We start from the raw sequence: 25,664 nt of genomic DNA, 5'->3' as shown, positions 1-25,664 counted from the left end.
TCTGGCGTCGATGAATGTGACAATTCATCAAGGAAAACATTGGCAACGCGATTTAGCATACCCTAGTGAACAAGCCGACAACTGTGCCAGCCTACAACCGCCTTGATCATGATCACATGGTATATGGGGCCCATTCTGTTCCTAATTAAGCTCCAGAATGGATTCGGACAGGGCACTTGGCAATGGGAAAGGAAAAGGGGAGAAGGGATGGCTGGATGACAGTACAATTCGACATTAACATCCAGTTAATTTAAGTTCGCAATGGCTGATGTAACATAACTGACCCAGCGCCCTGCCAACCACACACTTTAAATGGGCGCACAGGAAACCAATTAAAAACTGAAGTGCTTCACAGCCTCCTCAAGGGAATCCACCAATATTCAAACTCTGCAATACAAACAGCACTAATAGTGGACGCAAATGTGCGGTTTGGGAGCTGTACTCACTAAGAAAGATGATCAAGGAACTCTGTATGTTAGCAGGGTACTCATGTCAACTAATGATCATATGCCCAAATAGAGAGAAAAGCAGCAGTAGAGAGAAAAGCAGTATCTGTACCCGGGGGAGCTTACATTGCGTCCACAGGTCGCTTGTAAGCAATTCCTTGCAGATCCACCACCCAAGCCAGTGATCATGATCTTCAATGAATCTGCCAATAATTTGAGCGTAAAAGGACATTCTGTCTCAGGTTAGCAATTTTTACGCTAGCAAAAGTCCAAGAATGCAAGGCGGCAAGTAAGGCGGTCTAAAGTACCTTTAACCTGCTTGAGCTTTTGGAAAACACTATTGTGGATACATGCTTTCAAGCAACCACCCCAGACCAGAGAGAACACAAATGTAAACCTTCGTAAAGGGCACCAACACCAGGCTCTGGAAGCATAAGGACCAAGTCAGGTGCTGATGAATACCAACCACTACATATGTCAGCAGAAGGTGATTTTCTGATGGACTCTTGCATAGCGATACCCACTTCTCTGACTCGCCATACAGAAGGTATGACTCATCCGCCACCAAAGCATGGTGAAAACCAAAGAGTAAATCAAAGGAAAGTTAAGTTTCTAGCCTACTGGCCAGCTCGAGGAGTAGTAGCTCATTACCTCTGCTGTTAGGTTGCCAGAACGTCAAGCAGTTCTTAATCAATTGCCGAAAATGAGTTAGAAACCTTGGCTTCAGATAAGTATGAATTTCTGAGACTTTTTAATCAGGCTTCACCTGCTAGAGGGAAATAATGGCTGGTTCTGATAAAAAAAGAGGGGAAGATGGTACCTAGTCCAGCAGCATGCTAGCTTAAAATACAACAAAAATCACCACCTACAGAACAGCTTAACAGACCACATCTAACAATGGCCACCCATTCCAGAGGAAGGTCTACAAAGAATATCAACAATTGGCAAATAACTCCCTGATGACCAGAGAATAATAGAGAGGTTGCCCATTTCAGAAGACGTTGCTGAGAATGTTAAAAATGTGTTTACCAATAACAGGCAAATAAGAGACAGCTTTTTAAATTGCCATTACATAAGAGAATAATGCCACACTCTTCTATGGACTACTCACCAGCGAGCATGCGTGTGGTGTGGACTCCCAGATGCAATTATCCTAGTTAACTCCATGTTGTTTCCACAGACATCCAACCACAATATAATTAAAGAAAAGATACAGTGCTTTGAAGAGTCAAATGAGATAAGTTCCAGATACCTGCATAGGGAGCGCAAGGAGGTGCTGATCAAACAAGGACAATCAATGGGCAGACTCAAGATGCAAAATGAAGCTCTCACCCGGACAATAAACATATTGAAGGGTTTACTGATACTTGCAACATGAGGTCACAACACGTCACGGCTCGACAAAGGCACACAAACCAAAAGGTGATGAAATAATTAGGGAGTCACATCAGCAGTTAAATTAAATGTTCAAACAGTCAGAGGATGACTTGCAAAACCATGAGGGTCCGCCACGTAAACCCTCTCTATTGTTGTATAGTACAGCCACGATTAGGATCTTCTTGACAACCCGGATTAGGGAACCTGTATTGCTGCTGCATCTCTAAGTAGAGACATGCAGCTCCATACTATTTACAATAAGTGACAATGGGTCAGCTCACTACTGCCGTGGGTCCTCTTCACTGTCAGTGATGGCATTTTACAGTTGTCATATGCCTAAAAAGTAGCCCACTTTTGTGCCAGAGTTGGTAGTCCTATCTCTTCTATTTCTGCTTTCATGGTTTTCTATTTATTTATTTTTGCAATAGGCTGTTTTTTATTTATTTTCAAACATATGTACATCATCTTTAGCCAGCAGCATTTTACAGTTTTATTTATTTTACACTTTGAATGGCCTAATGATTATGTTTGGAAAAAAATACAAAAATATCAAAGACTTGCCAAGCACAGACCTATTGGCTTTGCAAATGCTTGTTAATTATGAAAAGGATTTATGTCCTGCCCTGACTGGCGGAGCATCATATAGTAGACACATGTAGGCACCAGGGCAAGCACTGTTGTGTCTCTAGTCCATAAAGGTTTTGTGTACCCATGCTTGTCCAGACTAAGTACACAAGGAGTCAAGGTGTACACAACTTCGGTCCTGCTCGTCCACTTACACCGACCTCACCCTAGGGCTGGAAGCCAAAGTTTCAGAGTTAAAAGGGAAAACGCAAGTTGTAAAGACGTGTGCTGTCCCTACTTGTGTTTTTGTTCTGGGAAAATAAATAATCGCCAATTTCCCAACTGTTTTTCACCTCTTCACCTTTAAATAATGATTAAGGGTCCATCCAGCCTCAGATTGTAGAAAAGCTTAAACGGTCTGGACCTTTGCAGCAGTATGCATTATTCTAGCGGGCTCCAACAATGCCTTTGATGTTATGAAGAGTTATTAACAGAGGTGATACAAGTTGGACAAAGCAAACTACTTGAAGATATTACAATTTAAAAAGGTGAAAAAGCAATCCATTGACCCTTCTGCCATATTGACCTGCAGTGCCTTTAGAATCAAACCCTGTGTATATTTCCTGAGTCCTTCTTGAGAGGGGCGCGAGAAGGCGCGGAGACACGTGACTGCGCGCCCCCGGCTGCGCTGACGTCGCAGACATTCATTCTGAAACGGCTGCTCTGTTCTGGATATAGTTCTTGGTAGCGAGAGGCCCGCCCGGGCTCTCTCCGGGCTGCTCCGGTTCCGCGGCTGATAAAGGGAACGCTGCAAAGCCCAAGCCTGCGCCGGCACACCCGACGGGCTGCTTGAGGTGGCCAGTTCAGCCCTCGCCCCCTCTGAAGGTGCACCGCTTCGGTGCTGTTTAATGCAATCTGGTTAATGGACGTCAGAAATGGCCCTGCCACCCGTGAACCGGAAAAAGTCAAGGTCGTAAACCGTCTCCGCACCGCAGACAGGTTCGGCCTGAGCACGTGTTCAATAAGTGTGCGTGTTCCGAGTCCGCCATCCTTAGGAATATTATGTTTTCCTTCGCAAGTAAGCGACGAAAATTAATGGGTCTGTACCAATATTATGATGGCTCGTATGCCCTGCACAACATGAAGGCCCTTGAGAACAGGGAAGTTAAGGGCAACAAAACCGCCGTTTAATTGAAAAGAATCGCAATGGCCGCCCTTGACAAACCCACCCATGCAAACAGACCCTATTCAGGCGGAGACTTCCGATTTTTAAAGCAACGAGTGGCTTTATTTTGCCTGTCTACCGTTTTAAATTGCCTCTACATCAAAAGAAGTCAATCGGAGAAATACGGTCTCCCGATTATATTTTTAAAATCTCCCACTTTCCTCTTCTAAAATGTGTATGCAAGTCTGTCCAGGAGAGGACTGATCGCAAGAACATCTGTCCCGGAACTCGTTTCTATTCAACCCTGTTCCGAAATCGGATCAGTGTTACCCAGCTGTCAATCTAGCAATAAACCTTTGTATTTTTCAGTGAAGACAGTGCTTTAACTGGACAGGTACTCAGTACCTGCACTTCCTTCACTTGGAGGGGATAGTACCAGCACTTCTCAGCACTGCTCCAATGCGTTTAATGGGAGTGTATGGGCACTTCTCAGCAGCAAACAGGTACTCTGGGACAAGGAGTACCTGTACTTCTATATTGGCATTTCAAGCACTGAGTAAAGACTCTGTGCCCCTGCCCAAAACTATAGAAGACAGACAGTGAAAACTGGCGGAGGCCTCTCTTTTCAGCCTTTATGCTTCTCGCCTCGTCTTTTAATAAACTAAGTATAAGCCGTGCTTAATTTGTATAAAAAAAAAATTAAAAAATGAGTGCCCGTGCCAAAAGTTCTGAACAGAAGCCTGCGGCCGTAGCTATTCCATGTCAGCACGCTGAATACTATAAAGTTGCCTAGCGTGGAACCCACCTCATTCCTCTTTACTACACTACCAGGCAAACTCTACCCCCTTAACTCACTCTTTCAAGTTCCTGCGTTCTCTCTTTAGGACAGTTTTTCATCCTTTTTCTTTCTCCTTCTATCCCCTTTGTGTCTTGTTCCCGCTCTTGTGCTCGGTAAATCTTCAATAAGGAAAACTAAGTGTCAGCCCCAGGAATGAGAGCTGGTGGGCCTCTCCGGCAGCTACCCGCTCAAATTAAGCGCTGGGTAAGATACACTTTAGTGAAAAGTGTGAACATATGTTGATCCTTCTGAAAACCAGTCCCAGTATTGCTAGTGAGTGACAAACGAGTGATATCTTAAATTCTACATATATGTTCGCCTCTGACATTTCAATGTTACAGCAGTCACAGCATAACCCACATGGGATCTGATGAAAACGGTGGCATTTTTTTTCAGGAAGAAAGACAATGGTAATCTAATGTCAGCCCTTTTCAAATAACAGAATCTCTCTTTTATTCCAACAGCCTACTATTATTTTATATATGACTTACTTTTTTTAAAGGGAAATTGTGATTAAAAACAGGTTTCACATATATGAATCAGGTAGAAAAGAAAGTTGGTAAGTATTTCTGAGAAAATAGGAAAAATTGAGAAACTATTTATATCAGTAGCAGCAATACCCAAGGTCACAGTCGATAAACAATGCCGACAACAAAGAAAACATGCATTCACAATAGCATTTGGTTTGCTTATATATCACATTCGAAAATATAAAATATCCAGCAGAAAAAATATATATATATCTGCATTGCTACATTACATCTGCCTGATTTTTACTGCATTTAACCAGCAAGATCAATCACATTTTTGGGCATCTGACAAGGCAACATGCTCCCCACGGTATTTTATGCTTAATTTGTAACGTTATTAAACAACTCACTTTGCAAGAACGTTTTTTCTGTCAGATCACCTCTACCGGCTGCCTATGCTCATATTAAGAAAACACAGGTGGTACTGCAGGTAGACCTGTGTGCTACTATATTTTCCTTCAAGTAACACATAGTTTTGAAATTAATGCAGCCATGTCCAATGTGGTTCAGCCTACAGACCCAATGGAACATGGCTTCTTAAACCTCTCGTCTGGGCCCATAATGGGACCGGCAGGTTTGTTTGGTAATCCCAGATCAATGCAGTTTTAAGTCAAAACCAACTTAGTTATGTCGACGAAGAAGAAGGGTTAAGCAATTGTTAAACTTCGGTTCCTTAAGTATAATTGCATCACATTTGCAAACTAAGAAAGCCTACTGCAGAGTTCCGGAATCCAGTATTTCTATTCATACGCCCAACTGACCGGCTTCTTTTGAAAAAAATCAAAAGACATGTTCTTAGTAATCGGTATTAAACCACAAACGCTGGAGTAACAAGGACAAACTTGTTGTGAGGTTTCAACCACTTAAAATGGCAGCCCTAGAATAGCAAGGTCCTAAAGAGTTGGCCCTTAGTCATACAAGACCAGTATACAATGGCAAATGCCACGTTCCTGCAGAAAACCCAACAAATCATCTACTTCTAGAACTAAGCAAAGAGCAGCGTCAACTACACGCACCTGTTTTATTTGTGGAAAAGCTCTTTTTTACTCAACTAGAACATTTGTAAATTAAAATGTTTTTATTTTTGTGCTTTGTTTACCTCCAGACATTCTGATACGGGTCCCTCAAAGTCCAAATGAACTGTGAATTTTGCCAAGAAAACACAATGCAACCCATAACATTAATGCACCCCGCTATGGCATGCAATTTGCCTTTAAGACCACACCTAAAACAAAGCCCTTCAAATCTACATCCTCACTAGTGTGATTAGTTAATGAAGTAAAGAGTGTAGCGAGAGAGATTGTGGTAAATATTATAATGCAAGGGTGATGTCTTGAGGCAGAAGAGTTGATGCAGAACAAGAGGTTTTGTGTCGCATTTTATGACTTGTACTCTGTAGATACACTGCAATCAGGGCACTGATCCTGTAGGTGTGCGTAAAGCATGTTCGCAACATTAACAGCTGGTCTTCAAGGCTTTTTGGATGCACAATTTAGTCAAGAGTGGAAAACAGATATTATGTAATGGTTAAGACAACTGAAGATAAAATAAAAGGGGTATAAAGCACAAAAGAAAAATAGCAGCTTTTGAGAATGGGTAGAGCAAGAGAGAAAGAGTGAACAAAGGTAAGTAGTTTGCAACATGAGGTCAAACAACAATCTTATTGCAAGGATATTTCAAGCAATCTCTGTATCTGCAACATACCCCTTTGCAGGGGCTCAAGAAATTAAAAAAAACATTTGTGGACTGAAGGAAGAACGTATTTTAACCCTTTAAATACACATTAACATTTCTTAGAAAACAACATAGCAATGCATTATTCCTTCAAGAAAGAATCAAAGAGCAGGAGGATTATTCCTTAATAAAGACAACTCGCAAGGCTCATTACAATTTACCAACATCAAAAGGCTTAATTAAAAGCGGGATGGGAAAGCCCAGAATTCCTTCCTGGATTTATTTTCGTTTTGAAAGCTTTAATAGAGGTGACACATAAGCAAAATCGCCATGACTGGTCGAGCTGTTTAAGGACTCAAGACTAATTACATGATTGGGAAAACACATACTGGAAGTCACAGGGAGACGAAATACTGCTCGGTTGCCTGAAGGGTTCCATGCAGAGCAAACTACTCATAAGGCTCCAGCGGCTGAGGGGCGGGGGAGGGGGGGGTCGCTTACAGCATGAAATACATTTACTCAATTCGGGCACCTAAAATGTATTAATGTGGTAGTCATGCCAATATAGTCTGTTCGCAACACTAAATCCAGTACGAGGTGTGGCAGCGTCAGATCCAAGTCATTTAGGTGGATAACTTTTGAAAATTCAACATTTAAAAAAAAAAAAAAAAAAAAGGGACTGCAATCCTTCAAGTCAGGAAAAACACTGAGCATGAGTTCTGCAACTCCTGACTATTTACCAAGATGGCCCATCCTCCCGAGAATATACTGCACTCAAGGAAACTTGACCAGCATATATTTGAAAATTAGATTTTAACAGATAATTGACTGTAGTTTAGAAGCCGTCTAGCATGTGTGACTGAAACTATACACCTCTTTGATGGTTAGACCTAAATTCCAAGCTTTACTCAAATGACAAACTATGTATTAGCTGAGACATTAAACTCCAAACGCCTACAAAGCTGCTTTATGATACGTATGAGGTAGGCCAAGCATTTTCTGATATAGCAAAATATAGACTTGTATTCTTCTTCTGGATTGAAATCAGCAAGGAAAATGCTCACTCTACTTCAGAAGGCGCCTGCTGCAACCAACAACCAATGACGAAAAACATGGGTTTATAACAATGCAAATAACATTAAGATTTGAATTTTGGGAAATGCATAAAAAAATACATATTTGATACTTGACGGTATTATTTTCAGTGATCAAATTAATATTGCTGGAATGCAATAAAAATAATATGCTTGCCTGTATGAATGTCATGTCAGTGGGAATGTATCAATGTGCCACAAATACCAAACATACTGGGGTTAGTTGGTGACAACAGCACAGTTAATGTAATTGTGGTTCGCCCACACAATATCAAACAACATTCTAGGAGACTGGGTAGCAGGAGGTTTGATGCACTGTGACAGCCTGTGAATAAGTCCAGCAATTAAGAATATGTACCCTACTGAAGCAAATAGCATGAAGCTAGTTGACTGAAAGATCATACTGCTTTTGGGGCTTGTTAGGTTTACTGAGGTGATGTGAGCAACACTTTTTGTGGGGAGAGAATATAGTAGCGCATCAATCGGTCCTAAATCTAAACCACTGACACATTCTTCTTCATGTCAACACAGAACTGAAAGTCCTCTATACTCCCATTTTTAGGTCTTGCCTGAGACACTGCATGTGTTGACGCGTACGAGTAATTTTGTTTGTTTACGGGGGTTGTAGCTCATCCACTGCTTTCTATTGGTTGGATTCACTGTCACTCATTTGCCAGTTCTTCTTTGATCAGTGCTTCTGGGCTTCACTTCTTTATCGCACGTTTGTTCCTACCCTGGAACATGGCTCTCCTAGGTACTCGTTTTCTTTAAGTTGTTTTTCACAGCATTCCATAAGCGTGCATCTGTTATGGCCCCCATCGTTGTTGCTGCTGTCCTTGTTGCTTGCCATCTTGTGGTACTTGCTGCTATGGTCTTATTGCTTGCCGCCTCATCTTTGGTGCTTTCCATCCCGTGTTTCTTTACCACTATGTCCTTTTTACTTACTGCCCCAGGTTGCTTATATCGCTTTTCTCATACTTTCAATCAAGTGTAGAAGAGCAGCTGCTGTGCAGCAATATCAATAGAATACATCAACAAAGCCAATATCTCTCGGATAGGTGAGAGCTATTAGCTTTGCCAATGCTTGGAATGACTGGAAATCTGCCTCAACCCACAGCGTAATATCCATCTTGACTTAATACACATTTGGGTTACACCTTAAAATAAGAGGGGCCTGTGCATTGTCTGGTAAACTCATTCTTGCAAATCATCATTGGGAAGGACATAATTCTGAGAAAGGCACTCATTACGCAATTTATATTAAATCAAATACTGTCCACTTATAGTGTGTGTAAAACATTATTTTGTTTAGTAACTTAAACAGACTAGCAATGGAGAAAACCTGCATGTCGAAGAGTTAGCTTGACCCCTCTTTGTCTGCATTTCTGTTCCAGACAATGTACATTACTTTAATCCCAAACTAGGCTTATGATCCCATGTATGACAATACAACAGTTCTGATTCGAGCAGTGTTTAACTCTGAGAAAAGAAAGGAGTAAATATTTCATCCTAAAGTCTATGTCAAAAATACCACGACGAGAATAACTCGCTCAGAATGCATTATTGGATTCCCCCAGTAACTGTTTTGTTAAAGTGTACGTCTCTTTTTGGAAGCAGGTTTCTCATCAACCTGTTCACTACCACTCCTATCTTCTTCCTTTAATAAGACTTGCATCTTGCAAAGGGATACTCTATGCTCCCCAACATCAATACTCTCTTTACTCTCTGCCGGTCTCACTGGACTGTCCTCTGAAAAATCATGAAAACCTGGAGAAAATACCTCAATGCTGCTATATATGGACTCCAGGCAGATCACTAGAGTAAAGTTTACTTAGGGTCCACCTCTCTCACAGCAGCGCTGAGAAAGGAAGCATGGTTCACTGAGACACCGTTTGTGGTCTTCAGGAACCCGAGACCTCTCTCAAGATAAGTGCAAGAGAGGACATAGGTACGTTTCTAAATTATTAGAGACCTAGAGGTGACCTCTGTGAAGGCTTCCCCAGCATTACCAATTCCACCTCCATCCCATCTCTTACTCTAATTCCTAAATGACTAACATTTGCTATACCTCAGGAGCAGCTCTCACGTTCTAATGTTGACATCATAGGTGTCGTCAGGTCTAGTTGGTAGTGGAAAATTCAGCACACACACAAAGAACAGTCACTCAGATAATTGAAGCAGTCAAACACTCTGAGGAAATGCAATTCCCCATCAGTAAACAAACAACTTGTGATACTATGAGCCCTTTTCAGACTAAATGACCCAGACACCACAGTGAATAGCAACACCACCCCTTCATGCTAAACAGAACCTCCTTTGCCAACATCTGAAATGTTATCCCCATAGGTTTTACAATACAAACAGGGCCTGATTTACTTGTTGGCAGAGGGAATACTCACTCTGTCACAATCGTGATGGATATCCCAGCGCTGTATTATGAACCCCATAGGATAGAATGGTATCGTAATACAGACGACGGGATATCCATCACGTTTGTGATGGAGTATTCCCCTTGGCTGACTTCTAAATCAGGCCATAGACCTCCCCAAATCTTATCCGTGTTACTTGCATAATGATTTGTCAATTTTATTAAGGCACTAACTGACCACTATTTTTAACAACCTCATATGAATTTTCCATTCTGTATTACATGCACATTAGCGCACCTGTTTGCTATAGACCCTGACATGACAGCAGCTTTTTTTCCTAAAGGAGAGCAAAATAAAAAGTTCATATTTAGCTGGATTTAAAGGAATTAACAAATGATTTTAGACCTAAGCCCCTATAAAGGTTTTGTCATAGTTGTTCCACATCCCGCTGCTCCTTTCCCAACCACTTCCGTGAAGTCATCAAAAGCATTTAAAGAAGGTTGAAAACAGCAGGATACTCAAAGGCGTGCATCATGCTTTATCGTTTGTAGCCATGCTGCTTAGCCACGCTGCAGTCCCTTTAATTGAACAAACACAGGCAAAGATAATAGGTACGGCGTTGGCTGCCTGCCTTTTGGCTTTGTTAATGCTTGTTTTATTTTGAGATGGTTTTTGTAAAACGTTATTGTTGGGGGAGCTGTCGGGCTACAATAAAAGAAAAAAAGAAACAGTGGCTAAGAGCAAAAATATGTTTTGGTCACAAAAGGTACAAATATCCATCGTAGTCACTGGCACAGAAGGAACTACTTTGTGTGCAGATCTGCCCCCCGTGAAAGAGCAGAATGTTGTCACTCACAGTGAAGTTAACCAGTGGCTAAAGTGGACTTACTAACTGTCCCATGTGGCTAGCTGTAGTGGGCTGAAGAAACAGGTAAATGACAGAATAAAAGACCAGTGGACGAAGAGGGCTGGCTGAAAGCTCATACGTGCATATTCATTTATTTATGCATTCTTACGTGGCAAACTCAACTTTTAGGTATCATCAACCTGTGTATGAAATAAGAAAAGACACTTCAACTTACATCGAACTGGACTGAAGGAAAAAAACAATTTAACAACTGAACAAGCACAAACCAATAACAGAGCCAAGTTAGTTAAAAGGCATTGGCTAATGTTAAACCTAAAACTACCTCTTCCCTGGGATCGCTCCGTACATCAACTGTCGCCCTCTACAGGCAAAGAACAGAACTGCCTACAGCACGGCATTGTTTACTCTAAAGTAAAAAAGCAAACAATACATCTTTACGTGATCGGGTACTTAAGACGACTGCTATCATAAAGGATATCATATGCCGTAACCCCATTCCTTTTCTAAGCCCACTTCTCTGGCAATATGCATTAGGAACCGGTCGCTTCTCGACAGCATCCAAAAGGAGGGGATCAGAATTGACCATATCAGAGAGCAGTAGGTTAAAAAAAAAAGTGTGAAAAACTACTGCCTCATCACATTGGTAGTGAAAAGGGGACAGGCAGTTTACTAGCATGACTACCATGATGTGAATAAATTGTACCACTTCACACAGAGAACACAGTATCAACCTCAGTCTATCCAGCGGCAACAGGCTTCCCTATAATCACTTTTCACCTACGGCAAACCAGTATTGGAAAACTACGAATCCTCAAACGGGACTGGCAGATTGCACGGGCGCACTTTAGAGATATCAGCTACTGGCACCAAAGTACTCTTATTGGAAGTGCCAACTTGTTAAACAGGCAAGTAATTGCCTTCCCTGACAGCCAGTTCTCCAGCATTACACAGTCACACTGTATTACCATGGCCAGTGTGCTTTTAGGGTGAAGCTTCTACAGGTAAGAGAAAATGTAAGTCTCATAATGAAGAAACCATAATGTTGAACAAGCATTTGCAATGCAACGGGTCTCGCATTACGTCGAGTTAGAGCTATTAGCGTTGTAAACTCCTAACCGGACTTTTCTTGCTACATTAAATGATAAAAAAAACAAAAACGAGCGCAACTGCGCTGTGTTTCGCTGCGAAATAAAGAGAAAAAGTAGTCCAGAAACCATATGGAAAACATAGAGCCTCGTATGTTGCCAGGAGTTTACAGGTGCTCTTGAGGAGGGCTAAACACCGGAAAAGGCATGACGTATGCATGCCTTTCACGAGTGAAAGCAAGCGGATTTTAAAAGGCAAGCCCACAAACCACTGAAAGTGACTGACGTAGCATGGGCGTGGTTAAAATCCCCCTAAAGAGAGATTAGAAGAGGGACGGAGCACTTTGCGCTCGCCCCTAAAAAATGCCTGAAATAGCATATCCACATGCTCCTGGAAAAGAAGGGTAAACCCACAGTGGTACACCTTTTATCATCTGGGACTATTATCCCCATGCCCATGTCATATAGCAACTAATGGGAGAGGGCACATTTTCAATAGTCATGGGGTACACGCTTTTTCACCTGCTTCCAAGGAGCTAGGCTGTCTACGGGCTCTATGGAAACTGTGACAAGACAGAGCAGTTGGCACCCACAGAGTGTAAGAGGTCTGTCACAGCTGTTCTTGGGTACACGAGGAGTGGGGTAGCCCTTGGCACGGGTCCCACTCTATGTAACAATCCATTGAAGGGTGCTTTATAAGATTTAGAGATAGTGAGAACTACTGCCTCCCACTTCCCTGCCTGCGCCCCCATGCCCCTCCTATATGGCCCCTGCCTGCACAAAACACTCAAACATAGAACTGCGAACCAGGATATGGCCAGAGCCACAGGCCTACAAAATAAAGAGAAGTACAGAGGGGACTGGTTGCCTGCCAATCCCCGCTTCCTGTGCCCAGAGATGCACTGTAAAAGCAAGAGGCCAACAACAGGCCCTCACTACCCAGAAGACTGTCTGACTTCAATCTACAAAATACAGTGGAAATTATGGGATGCCTGATATTCTCAATGGGACCAGCTAACCACCTTTGGAATCTGCTTGCAACACAGCAGTACACCATCTACAGGAAGATGCATTTTTAAATGACTGGCTTTTTTTTTTTTTTTTTTTTTTTTAAACATTCCCAAGAACTCTTAAAGACTTTGTCCTGGATCTTTGGTTCTGGATAACGTGCTTTTGTTCTTCATCTGTTGGTTTGTGTGGCCCTTACCTTCTCTGTCTTTTTAGGGCTGTTGTACCAGATATTTAAAAGGCATCACATATATGCTCTGCCATGATTGTAACAGTGGAAGCTCACCCAATACAGCAGCAGGTGAAACATTTTGAAATAAATGTCTGACAAATGGAAGGTTACTTGCATCTATAAGCCAGCCCTATATGCTTCAAAGGCTTCAGCTTTTCTTCGTGCCTAAGAGGAGCAACAGGAGTGCAGCAGCCTCTGACCAACTTGGATGACATTAAACACTTGCCACACTGCAAACATGCATTTTCCAACCATACAAAACAGACTTCATATCCTTTTATCCGACTGGGCAGGTCTGAGCTTTAGATTCACGTTAGTGGCACAAAGAGTTAGAACAAGGGCTGGATTACAAGTAGTGGAGCCGTTTCTAATCTGGTTTCAACGTCCTGCAAGTATCTGAAGCAGCTCATGAGCAGTACTAAGGACCTTATGAGACATCAACTAATAGAATAAATACGGTGCCAGCGTAGAGCAACAAGCATTGGCAAACCCAATAAGTCTGAGCACTGCGAGAGATATTGGCTTTGTCTAAGTCAATGTATTTTAGTCATGGCGTGTAGCAGCATGCTGCTAGTCAACACAGCTGAAAGTCACGGGAAAAAGCGCTATGATGTTGCTATAGCACATGGCTAAAAGACATTGACAAAGCCAATAGCTCTCCTACTGACGGGAACTTTGGGATTTGCACTTAGTAACATGGGGAAACGGAGTGAATCGATAGGCACACTGAGCAATGGGACCTATGTCGGAGCATTCCCATCACACTTATGGCATCTCACCTGGTAGCATGCAGGGTATCCCACGATGACTTGCTTATGAGCTAGAAAGGCCAGGTACACAGACGGAGGGTGTGTGCTATGCCTCATGCACTGTCCCCTCCAAGAGCTTGTGCACTGTAACACTTATGATTAGAATGAAGGAGTGGGCAGCAGCAGTTTGCCCCAAGTTCTATTGTACACTCCACTGCTAGACACAGTAATTGAGAGGGACGGAGTATTGTTAGTGCAAGCTATGGAGAGGAAAGCTTGAATCATGAGCCAGGGCAGATGGAGTCTGCTCCAGGGTGTGAGGATGTCTCTTCCTATACTTAAATAAAAAGAGAAAATTGGTACTTGGATTGTTAGAGTGCAGGATAGATAGCTATGTTTATAAAGATGAGGTAGAAGGAGGGTGTCTGAACTGTTGGAGCGAAGAGGAGATATGAATCTATATGCTCCGAAGTGTAAAGCAGAAGGGCATGGTATTGCCAGGTGTTTAGCTGGATGCATGCGTTTCTGTCAATTTCTTCTGCCGGAGGCTGATTTTTTGAGGCGAGGGATGTTGTGTTTATGGTTTTGTGTGGTTTGGGGGTCTATGTAGTAATGGAAAATAGACCTTTGTGACTGACCATTGCATTGTTTGATGGAGAGTTCCAATATCGCAGTGTGTGTTGTGGGCATTTGTGTGTGCTTGGGCAGATTTCTCATTTAAGAAGCTGTGATTTTGAAGGAGTGGAAACACGGTGTTGGGGTGGTGGACTGCCGTAGATAGGATGGTACGGTCCCTAATGCAAACACAGAAACTCACATCCCTGCCTCTGGGTACAAAACAGCCAAAACTACTCTGCTATGGATCCCTCAAAGCAATTTACCCCGGTGCTGTAGCATCTGCTGCACTTTATACTGATATCTTCTCACCTGCTATGGTCGCTCCTTCTCTTTGTGCCTCGTTCTCCTTGTTTATTTCATTGCCCCCTGCCTGCAAGTGACTTTTCTCTAAGCTTAACTTCCTTTCTTCGCTCCTGTAAATCTGCCACTTTCCCAACATTAGACTGCACACAGGACTAGACTCAGGAATGCTCCAGAAAGTGTTCCCGACACAATTTCCCCAAATGTCCAATAGTTGCAGTTTAACATCACCAGATCTATGGGTGCAGCAGGGAGTGCGTGAAGCAATCTCATATGAGACCTCATCAAGCAAACAGAATTAGAGTACCATAGGAAGCCGGAAAGGACGAGTAGGGGTACAACCAATCTGGATATCAGGCATACGCAGGGGCTTAGCCATCACCCACAATGGCCATGAGCACCCTCCTGATTGGCTCTCCCTGCCAGCAGGTTCCGGCAACAGACTTTAAAGCACAAAAGGGGAATATTTCTAAACAGCATGCCATCAGCTTTTAGTTTGTGTGAGCATTATGCATGTATTACACAAAACCTAACGAAAGTTTGGTGCCCATGTATAACTTTCTCCATAAGAGAAGGGGATGTGGCGTAATGGTCAGAGCTGTCGACTTTGGAGCTAAGGAACCAGGTTCGAGTCTCAGTGTCGGCTCAACATGCTGCGAGTCTGGGCAAGTCACGTAATTTACACGTGCCTACAAAATGAATGTGTCCTTGTGTAGCGATGTAACTGGTGCTAATGTTAAGCGCTCCAATACATTCATGTCGAACTTCCGCTATATATAAATCTGCAAAAACTAAAATAAAAAAAGAAAATAAAGTTCAGCATGTGATGGGGTGGTGGGGTGGGGGCAGACCAAAATAGCACCATCAGCCCTGAAAGGAAGGAGGGTGAATACATAGAAAGTTGTAGCGCCTAAAAAAATTAGTAGCGGAGGGAGGGATATAAGTAATGCATCCATACTCCACCGGCATGGATACAAGTAATGCACCCATGCTCCAGGGGCATGAATGAACAGGGGGGAGTCCTAAAGCAGGTAACCACTAATAAATAAAGAAATTAAAGTGAGAATGGCGCCGGGTGAGCGCTATGCCCACACTATAAGCTAACAAATGCTTCTTGAAGAGACAGCACATGCACTTTCTAGCCCAGAACTAAAAAGGGTCTGCAGATGTTAAGACAACATTTTGTCCAACGTATTAGACAAAAGACCCACCTTTTCCTCTCTGTCACTCATCAATGGACAAAACTGGGCAAGTGCTTGTTACCAAAGCCCAAGTATGAGTTTAAAAGACCTGCGTTTCCAGGTACTGTATGACAATAATGACTGATGTTAATTCATGAAACAGACGTGACGTCACACACCATTTGCCACCCGCTCATAATATCAGAGATTTAACCGGATGTTCCACCCTCAGCCCCTCATCAGCCTCCTAATTGCTCATGAAGGGCTGGGAAAATGAAGTAAGTAACTATCATTTAATAAGTCAGGCTTCCTTTTGGTTACTTAAACTTCCTTTCGGACCACAGAAGTCAGGAGTTGTGTTAGTAGTGCCACGGGTGGCAGCTGGTCACTGGGCCACCCCTACTTAATGTCCAGGTTGGTACACAGACAACAACATTCCAGGAGGTCTGAGCTCGCGCAACCCTCACCTTCCGGCGGAATGTGTTCCACTCACGTCACTTTGTGTGCGTTAGCTACAAAGGGATTTGGCCGGTAAGGCAGAGGCGTGCTAACTCCGGTAGGTGATAAAGAATTTTCGTACTTTGTTTGCATTCTCTTAAGCTAAACTGCAACATTAACCCACTGTTTTGTAAAGTCTGCTTTCCATGCCCATAGTACTTGATGCCCAGGCTCCAAGGAAGTACCGATGGCATATTCTTTTAAATCCAGCCTTGTAATTCGTTACAAAAGAATATTTCAAAAGGCCGAAATGTGCTGAATCATGGAATGCTGGGCTGGCCGGACGACGCAGAATGCCTCTTGTAAACTCGTGAAAGACAGGCACGCGCAGGCGTCCATTAGTCATATGCGCGCGGCTGCTGCGTGAGCCAGAGCCACGCCGACCTTGGGATGGGCTTCCTGTCAGACAACAAAAATGAAGACGTTCAAGTTTGGTCTATTGCCGCGAGTCCAACCCTTCGCAGGTTGTTCCTTCGCTTCGAGGACTGCAGATGACGCAACTGGAATATATGAAAAGCACCAAGTTGTGCCAGTGAGCCCTGTAGCAATAAAACATCTAATGGGAACACAAAAGATCACATCTTCACCACTTCTTTGCATACACCTCCTGGGGCACTGCATTCTTTCCTCAACGTCAGAAGCATTCCAGTGAAGAGAGCTGGGGTGGGCAGGGCATCTCTCAGAACTGCTTCCTCAGCTGATGATGAATGTCAAAGCACCGAAGAGCAACCATGGGAAATCACAGCATGCAGGATGGCCACAACAAAGGCAGAGAAGCCAGGCTAAGCATGGAAAGGAAAGGAAAGGAGATGACGGCATTTACCAAGGTTGTGACAGGACACGATGTGTGTGGTAATGCAATAGCTTGAAAAAACCAACATGCGCTGACTTGACAATGCAATACCACCCACGCCATACTGAATGAAGTTCAATGGTTTTATTGTTCAGCGCTGAAGATAAACTCTGGAGGGAAATTAGGAAGCGGTGCACATGTATGGGCAGAGTACTTCCAACTAAAAGACAGGCAGCCACTACGATTACTTCAACTGTACAACAGCACTAAACACTCAAGACTTGCAAAAAGATCTTACAACTGGAAGTTAAGTTACCAGGGCAGATGACGCAGATATAAACCGCCACAACACAAGGTGCATCCCCAAAACATATGCGATAAATCACTTCAGCAGCATTCGATGGCTTGAAAATTGGACTTGCGCTATATCTGAAACAGCTTAGACAAATTAATAAATACTTACACTAAATTATCTAATAGAGACACTTGACATAATTCCTTTCCATGAAAGTTTTTAACAAAATACTCCACAGAAAAGAAATGGCACATACTGCTATCAGTAGCAACGCACAAGATTTTTAACAAGCCGAACCACCAATATTTTCTTAGAAACTCTCCCATCACCCACTTTCTTCATTTTACCCTCAAGAAAGTTGTTAATACCAAGAGAATATCGTCACACTAGTACACTCGGCATTCCAACAAAAACATAACCTTCTGTTTCAATCTGTAAAGCTTCCAGGTTTTCAATACACAAACGCTGCACTCATCACAAAAGTATTTAGATTTTAGTGCAATTGTTAAAATCCTATAAGAAGTGCAAAACGATCACCACTAAACTAGTACCAATATTCTTGCAAAACACTTCATTTATCCATACCTTGGATCATACCCCTCAATTTCGACCAGAATCCAAACTGCACTTTGTTGCTAAAATCATGGAGCAAATATTCACTGAACAGCTGCATGGCAATCTAAAAGAATACTTCTTCTGAAATATTAAATAGTAATCCTTCCATTCCCATCATGGGTCAGATTCAGTAATTCAGGATTTTCGTTAATACTTATGTTCGCTGACCCCAAGTTGCACAATCATCAAACTACCTTTGGGCCAATCATCAACTTAAATACAGTTATTCGTGATACACTTTCAATGAGAGGCTTTCTGGTTACAAAAATACCTTAAACGGATTGTGAATGATTATTTAAGTGCAGGTTAAGATCCGGGAATGTCTACATTTAACTGACAATACTGTATGTAAATTGGCAGGTGTCAGTTTCCAATAAAAATGAGGTTTACATCTTCTTACATTTTACCCTACCTTTTAAATCATCTTACATATTTATCACTATTAACCCCCTATCGGATACGCAGAGAAACTAACAATTTCTATCTGCCATACTTTATGCTGGCATTGTCCAACAATTATGAAAATAAAATAGAAAGGTCAGCTGTCTTAGGGCCTTCAGTTACTATAGGACTGAGACTGTTTAAATGTACAATGCTTATTTTTTGATTTAACATTGCAACTCCTCATGCAAAGTTTTTATCCGTGAAAACGCCTATCACTAGCAAGAAAGGCTGACTGATGTTAATTGTGCATTTTACTGCTTTCCTGATGAATTTAAAGTAAAGCGCAAAAGAGGACACCATTTTTAGTAAAATAGCTGCATACAGTTTAATTCCAATTAATCAACCTAAACAACTACAAAAGGAAGATGAGGCATGTTGTACTATCTATACTAGTGCCTATACATACTATCTTATCCAACCTAGACTACCCATACTGTACTGAGATTTATTCTGCACCTAGAAGTAAATCAATTCTACAGTGTGGGCAACATAACTTACAAGAACTGTAATATTTAAAATGGGTCAAATTAAAATATGCAGCACTGTCAGATAGAATGGTCACTGAGGAGGTTGGTGACATTCTCTGTCTATGGTGTACTTCTGGTATGCCCGTCTTACCAGCTTTTGCATGGCAGCCTCTATTCATTATTTAAAGGAGAGCCTGTTCAGATCACTGGAGCACCATGAATTACAACCTTGTGATATCACCCTCATCACACATTTCCTTCTTTCAGCCATATAGTTCATATATTTGTTTTCTCACACATTCGAGCACTAAAACCTCAAATTTAAAATTGTACATTCATTTAAAATTTCAGCTTCTGTTTGTGATTTTCTTTTTCAATCACCACTTAATTTCTTCACAGGTTTTTTTAAACCAGATTAATGAGTGCCTAAACCCCAATGACACATTCTGTGGGTTTGTGAGAGGGTCACAATTCATGTCAATATGCAATTGACTACCCAAGAACAGAGAGACAGAGGTGCAGGTATCCACGATCTAATGCTGTAGCCATTAGAAGGCCTTCGGTTAAGGACCAAGCAGGCCACACCTGTTGAAACAAATCCACTCATGAACAGCATCTAGAGGGAAGATGTAGACCTAAGAACATCCACTGTCACAACACAATACAAGAATTATGATTTCTTACTCATCACCAGAGTCCACTGAATAGTACAATTAGCTTGTTCTAAAATTCTCTTCAACTGAAACAGGGCTCGTAATCCTTGAGTCACTAAAAATTAGATATGCTAACCAGTATTCATTAATGGTCTCATACATGATTTAAAACATTATAATGGTTACTACGCTTAAGTCATGAAAGGTCAACGTTTTGGCATTACGAACAGATAAAGCAAATTACATGGACAAAATAAATTAAGTGTCTTACCTCAGTCTCTGTGCAGAGCGGCCGTTCAGATTTACCTGTATAGGAAAATAAAACAATCTTTAGATCCTAGGTCACCTGAAAAAGAAGGGACATAAGACAGATTTTGTGAAGTTTTACTTCACAGAGTATGCTTGTGCGTGGAAAACAATTCCATATCAGAGAACATGAAATGAAGATCTCATATGAGAGAAAAGCTGGCCTGAGAGTCAATAGTCCCAGAGCAAAATGGTCTGGGACTCTACGCCGTTAACTGCAATACTTGCACCACAGCACATACAGTCATCAAGAACTGAGCATTTTAACTCTTTCGCAGTGTCAGGTATGGGTCAGTGTACAAGCCTTCTCTATAAACGAGACTGGTTATTTTCACAAAAAGAGATTGTACATCCACTGAACCATTTAATTTTTGGTTCTCAGGTGTGCTACTTGGTGACTACATTGAATCTCAAAACACACAACCATTACCTTTATAAAATAGTGAAGATTTTTCCTGCTCCATTTGGGACTGTAAGGGTACTTCACTAAATGTGTCCTATTATAACACCAGTGGTTACAACCCTGTGAAGTTGGCTACTGTGACCTTTCAAAAGACAGCAACCAAACTTCAACTCAGCTCACACCAGTACCCAGCTTAAAGAAGTACTGATAAAGGCAGAAGGTCTGGCTCTAAAGCTCTAAAATATGAAAAAAATTGTACATGCCTACATTTGTGCACATTTGCATATGGCACCTCATTAAGCCAGGCTTAATGGCACAGGCAAAGCTTTTCTGATGTGAAAACAAAGGAGGACGAACAACAAATAAGGGGAAGCTTGCGAACACAACAATGGAAATAAACATACCTGGAAAGTCAATAGCAAAAACAGAGGAGAAAGAACTATGGGGAAAGCAGACCAGGAAAACACACATGCATTCCAACTAAAGGATTATAAAGGAAGCCAGCTGTAGTGAAAAAGGAAAAGAAAAGGGATTTGTTTTCAGTGTACAATGCATGTATGAAATAAAGAATTTGATGATTTAGCATGCTTTTGAGATATAAAATAGTCCCTCATGAATTGCAATTCATAAACTTTTAGGTATAATCTGAATTCGACGTAAACAATCGGTCTCCAAAGCGGTTAAAAAAATACCTCACTGACATTATTACAATAAAAGAATCATACCTTTTCTAAACCACCTACAGCTATCAAAAGACAGATTTAGATGCTCGCCAGAGATCTCTCAGGTCTTGTTAGTTCACCATAGCACACTCTTTTTCTTATTGATTGAAGAATCAAAGCAATCAAACTTTGTTTTCTTGTTAGGAGCTTGTTGTTCCTCTGAGTGCAATATGTGAGAGACAAAATGGAAGATGGCAATACTCAGAATTCCACCTGGTCCAGAAAGTGATTTTCAACCATGGCCGGTTTTGTATTGGACACGGGCCCTTGCTAATTCTTTTTAAAAACGTGCATTTTGTGCTTGGTGAAATTCCAGTGGATGGTGTGCATGCTACTGCTGTATACATACATTTAATAAAACTATGATTTCCTAGCAAGCTCATTCTTGCAAAATATTTCTGTTGTTACGTATTAATGAAATTGCAAAGAACTAAAAGAGAGTGCCCTTTCCTCAAAACTAATCATGCTCTTAGATAATTCAACAATTTATGGTCAGGTAATTGCCAGGCATGTTGTGAGCACAGAGTTTAAGGAGGTAAATAGATTTTAATCTGGTCTGACAAGCGGCGAGGCCAACGTCTGTGAACCGATATGTGAAGATATCACACTGCTTTTTGACAACCTTTTCCTTCCCAGGAAGCCTGGGAAGGCGGAAGTGTTCGAGCCTTACATACTTAATGAGAGGATCCATATGCAAACCCGGGCCCTCGACATTCGCTTGCAATACTTCAGAGAAGACCCAGGTACATAAGGAACAATGCAGCGATATTCGTTGGCAGCAGTGGCTCCTCCAATAAGGCTGAGGAGCGTCGTCCCACTGCTTTGTGAAGTGAAGAAAAAAGAAAAAGAAAATGATAATAAAAGAAAGTTATCATTTTATTTTTCCTTGGGGAGACAGGTTAGGGCGTGGCGGAGCTGGTCTGGAGGAGGAGGGCTGGAATTGGAGTGGTGAGTGCACCATAAGTGCACATGACCAATTGGCCAGACAACCGGCCAAACAGTTATGCACACTTCGCATTCCTCTACCTGGCTGTATTGCACAGCAGGAAGGAGAAAGTGCACAGGGTCCCAATCCCTGTCTGAGCGCCGAAGCAGGCAGCTCAGAACAATCACGAGCGTGGTGATGGGAGGGGAGTCTGGAAGCCTGCGTAAAAAACTCTTCAAAAAACATGTTCAGCTATTTTGTGTGAGTAAGAATACAATTGATCAATCACTACTTACAAACGCTGCCATCTTACACTTATTTAAATCTGTAAAACTTCCCTCCCTAACTTGGCTCTTCATTTGCATGGCTATCCAAACATTCAAATAAAGTGCAAAGCAGAGCTGTCAGTCGGCACAGAACATCAACTGTCCCAAACCCTATGTCTGATCAAAAGCACACTATTCAACTTGTTGCATTTCCCCAAAAAATGATATGCTGGTCTGACCTTATCTTTTGCATCCTCTATGAAATCGGAATTAGGCACCAACCACCTTGATGCGGCTGAGCTGGATGTATGACATTTTGGAATTTTCTACAGAAAGAAATAACTTTCCAAAAACGAAAACATAAATAAAACAACCCTCGGCTCAGACTAAGGTCAATCTATGTAATTAAATTAGGAATTAAAAAAAAGTTAAACACACCCCAGATGCAAAGCAACTCGATCACTTTTATCTAGTCTTCGTATTTTCACAGCCTCACTTCCTTTTTCAGCCAGCTGGGAGCCCCTTCACTTTTTGCTGCTGCCAATTTGGCAGTTAATTATTCATTAATCCAGTCCCTGCGCTTTTACAAACATTCTATTGCCATTCATCACGACGGCCCAAGCCATTAAAGCGCTGCCAGATCCCATGAGTCACACCAGAGTATTCTAGCCACTCTGCCTCTTCGCACGTGCATCCCCAGCCCAGGAACAGTCCGCTTCAAGTTGGCCTCTTTTGCTCGAGACGTTTGCTCTACTATCATTATCTGTGGAACTCAAGACATAGGCAAACTCGTGCAGCTATTTAAAAACATTGAAACATACAAAGAAGAGATGGATGAAATACTTAAATTAATCTCAGCCACTGGTAATTACTTAGGGATACATCCCAATCTTGTTTTTTGCACACCATGCCACCTCAGTTTGGACTCAGCCATATGCAAATCAGTTCTGACCCTGCTCCAGTGGTAACACAGTCAGGACCAACCAGCTAGATCAGGTCCTCCCTAAACCGAAACACAAGTAACCCAAGACGGGTTTTGCCCTAGATACCCTCATGGATGACAAGCAGCGCTCTAAAAATCCATTACATTATATTATTAAGGCTCATCAGTCAGGTATGGCCTAACTAAACAGCTTTTTATGTCGTTCATCTGAGCCAGGCAGGATTCCCCCCCCCTTCCAAGGCTCAGTGACTGTGAGCTAATGGGGGATAGGCACCAGTGTGCCCTGCAGAACAGCCTCTGCCCAGGGATGTAAATTCAGGGGGCTCTTTGGTGTGTTGCACTCCCTAATAAATGTATTTTCTGGTAAGCAGCTGGGTACTGGTGCATTCAGTCAGGTATGTTGAGGTATCTGTTGGATTTCACCAGGAATATTAACATATACACAGACAAAAAAAGTGCACACACTCTCCTTCTCTCTGTTCTGAAAGTCTTCAAAAAATGTTATTTAAGCAAATATTGTGGTTTCTCTCACTTAGGACCCCTAACAATCCACATTCCTCTCCTTTTCCATTGCCCCTTAAGTCCCTCTCATGCGCACCACTTGTAAAATTTATTTTAACATTATTTATCAACGTGATTGTTGGAAAATCAGAAGCTCAGACCCCCCAATCTTACTAATCAAACTACGCCACTGCCTCCGCCTTTCGCTTTCCCCTGCCAACTACAAGTGCTTTGGGAGGGCAGGGGAAAGAGAATGGCAGATTCTGTTTATTGGAGCTTTGAAATATTGTGAGCAGCACGCCTAATCCAGTTTTATAGTCCGCTGCTGCTCCACTGTCTTCAATGGAGGTCACAACATTCCTATGTTCTTATTAAAAACATGACAAGATCAGAATATGTATTTCCCAAAACAATGTAGAAGAACTGCCAAGTAGAGATCAAAGTTAAGTATCAAGTAGTGGGGATATTCAACATGTTCTCCAGCCGGACCTGCATGGTTCATCTTCTACTTTCAAATCACTGACTCTTCCCACCAAGACCTATTTATGAGAAAGCTGTTTGAACTATCTAGAAGACAATGATTAATAGAACACTGGATTCATTAGTGTAGCTGCATCTTCTATGACCTCTCTGTTGCACACTTCTCATGCAGTTTGTCAGAATGCTCTTGAAGGGCAGTTGGTGAGGGGCAGAGAAGGTGCTGGGAAGCTTTGGCAACATTTATGTTATCTGCAGCAGCCTTTTCTCTTACTGACTTTTGATAACCGGTTCAAAGAATCATTACAGTGGTAAACACCTACTGGTCAGGTCATCAGTACAATAGGCTATTTACAGTTGTATCACAAAGACACATTCTATGTGACTAATATCTTTCACAAATACAAAGTATTTGACAGTTTTTATAAAGAAAAAAAAATCTTTATTTTTTGGGGAATTAAGTTTTTAGGCTTGTCAACAAAATGATGAATACAATAAAAGTTTAAATTTATCCCTATAGAAACAGTAGAAATCTTGCAACGAAACGTGTTGGCTGTATCTGATAAAATTTGGTGGTTAATTTTTGATCAGTTACGTAAGTTAAATCGACAATAAGCTGCCCTTTTTATAAATTCTGGCAATCAAGTGGATATTGATTGAAACTTGACCAAAGGATTTAAAAACGTGGGACTTAAGTTGTTCCATCTAAAAAAATAAAGCAATATTTTTCCATTATATTGTGTTAAATACTTTTTATTTGTGAAATAGATTCCTCATAGAGAATATAGTATCTTTGTGATACAACTATATGCAGACTATACAATATTAGGTTAATCTCTGAAAGATCACCAGTTACATGTGCTAGAATACATTTAGTCCAACTTACTGCCTACCTTACTTTACTCCACAGTTAAGTATTTTTAATACATTCAAAAAAGGTTTTACAGGTTAAGGGAAGCGTAAGGGCTCAGGGTGGTAAGGGAGGGTACAGGTAAAGGAAGGTAACAGGTTTTGTTTTTAGTATGTTAGGGAGTAGAGGTGAAGGGAGGTAAGGGGTTTTTAGGGTTCAGGGACAGAGAGATAAATAGAGGTAAGGGGGTTTTAGGATTCAGAAGCAGGTAAAGGTTAAGGGAGGTACAAAGTTTTTAGTTTTTAGGGGTGGGTTGAGGAAAAGAAAGGTGAGAGTTTTAGGGTTCAGGGGCAGGTAGAGGTAAAGGGTGGGAAGGGAACTGAGGGCTAAACTAAGCAACACTGAGTT

At 41.8% G+C, this 25,664-nt stretch overlaps 1 protein-coding gene across 3 annotated transcripts in view; it reads right to left on the bottom strand.

The window, feature by feature from the left end:
• Positions 1–25,664, bottom strand: part of SPIRE1 (spire type actin nucleation factor 1) — a 430,877-nt gene that overhangs the window by 373,980 nt on the left and 31,233 nt on the right. For all 3 annotated transcript variants that reach the window (XM_069219936.1, XM_069219937.1, XM_069219938.1), the window contains exon 2: positions 20,135–20,169. In XM_069219936.1, coding sequence (XP_069076037.1) covers positions 20,135–20,169 — 35 coding nt within the window. The remainder of the gene's footprint in view (positions 1–20,134; positions 20,170–25,664) is intronic.

This window comes from Pleurodeles waltl, chromosome 2_2 (assembly GCF_031143425.1).
Source record: "Pleurodeles waltl isolate 20211129_DDA chromosome 2_2, aPleWal1.hap1.20221129, whole genome shotgun sequence".
Classification (NCBI taxonomy): domain Eukaryota; kingdom Metazoa; phylum Chordata; class Amphibia; order Caudata; family Salamandridae; genus Pleurodeles; species Pleurodeles waltl.
The sequence above is the reverse complement of the archived record's forward strand: the minus strand, read 5'-3'. Positions and strand labels throughout refer to the sequence as shown.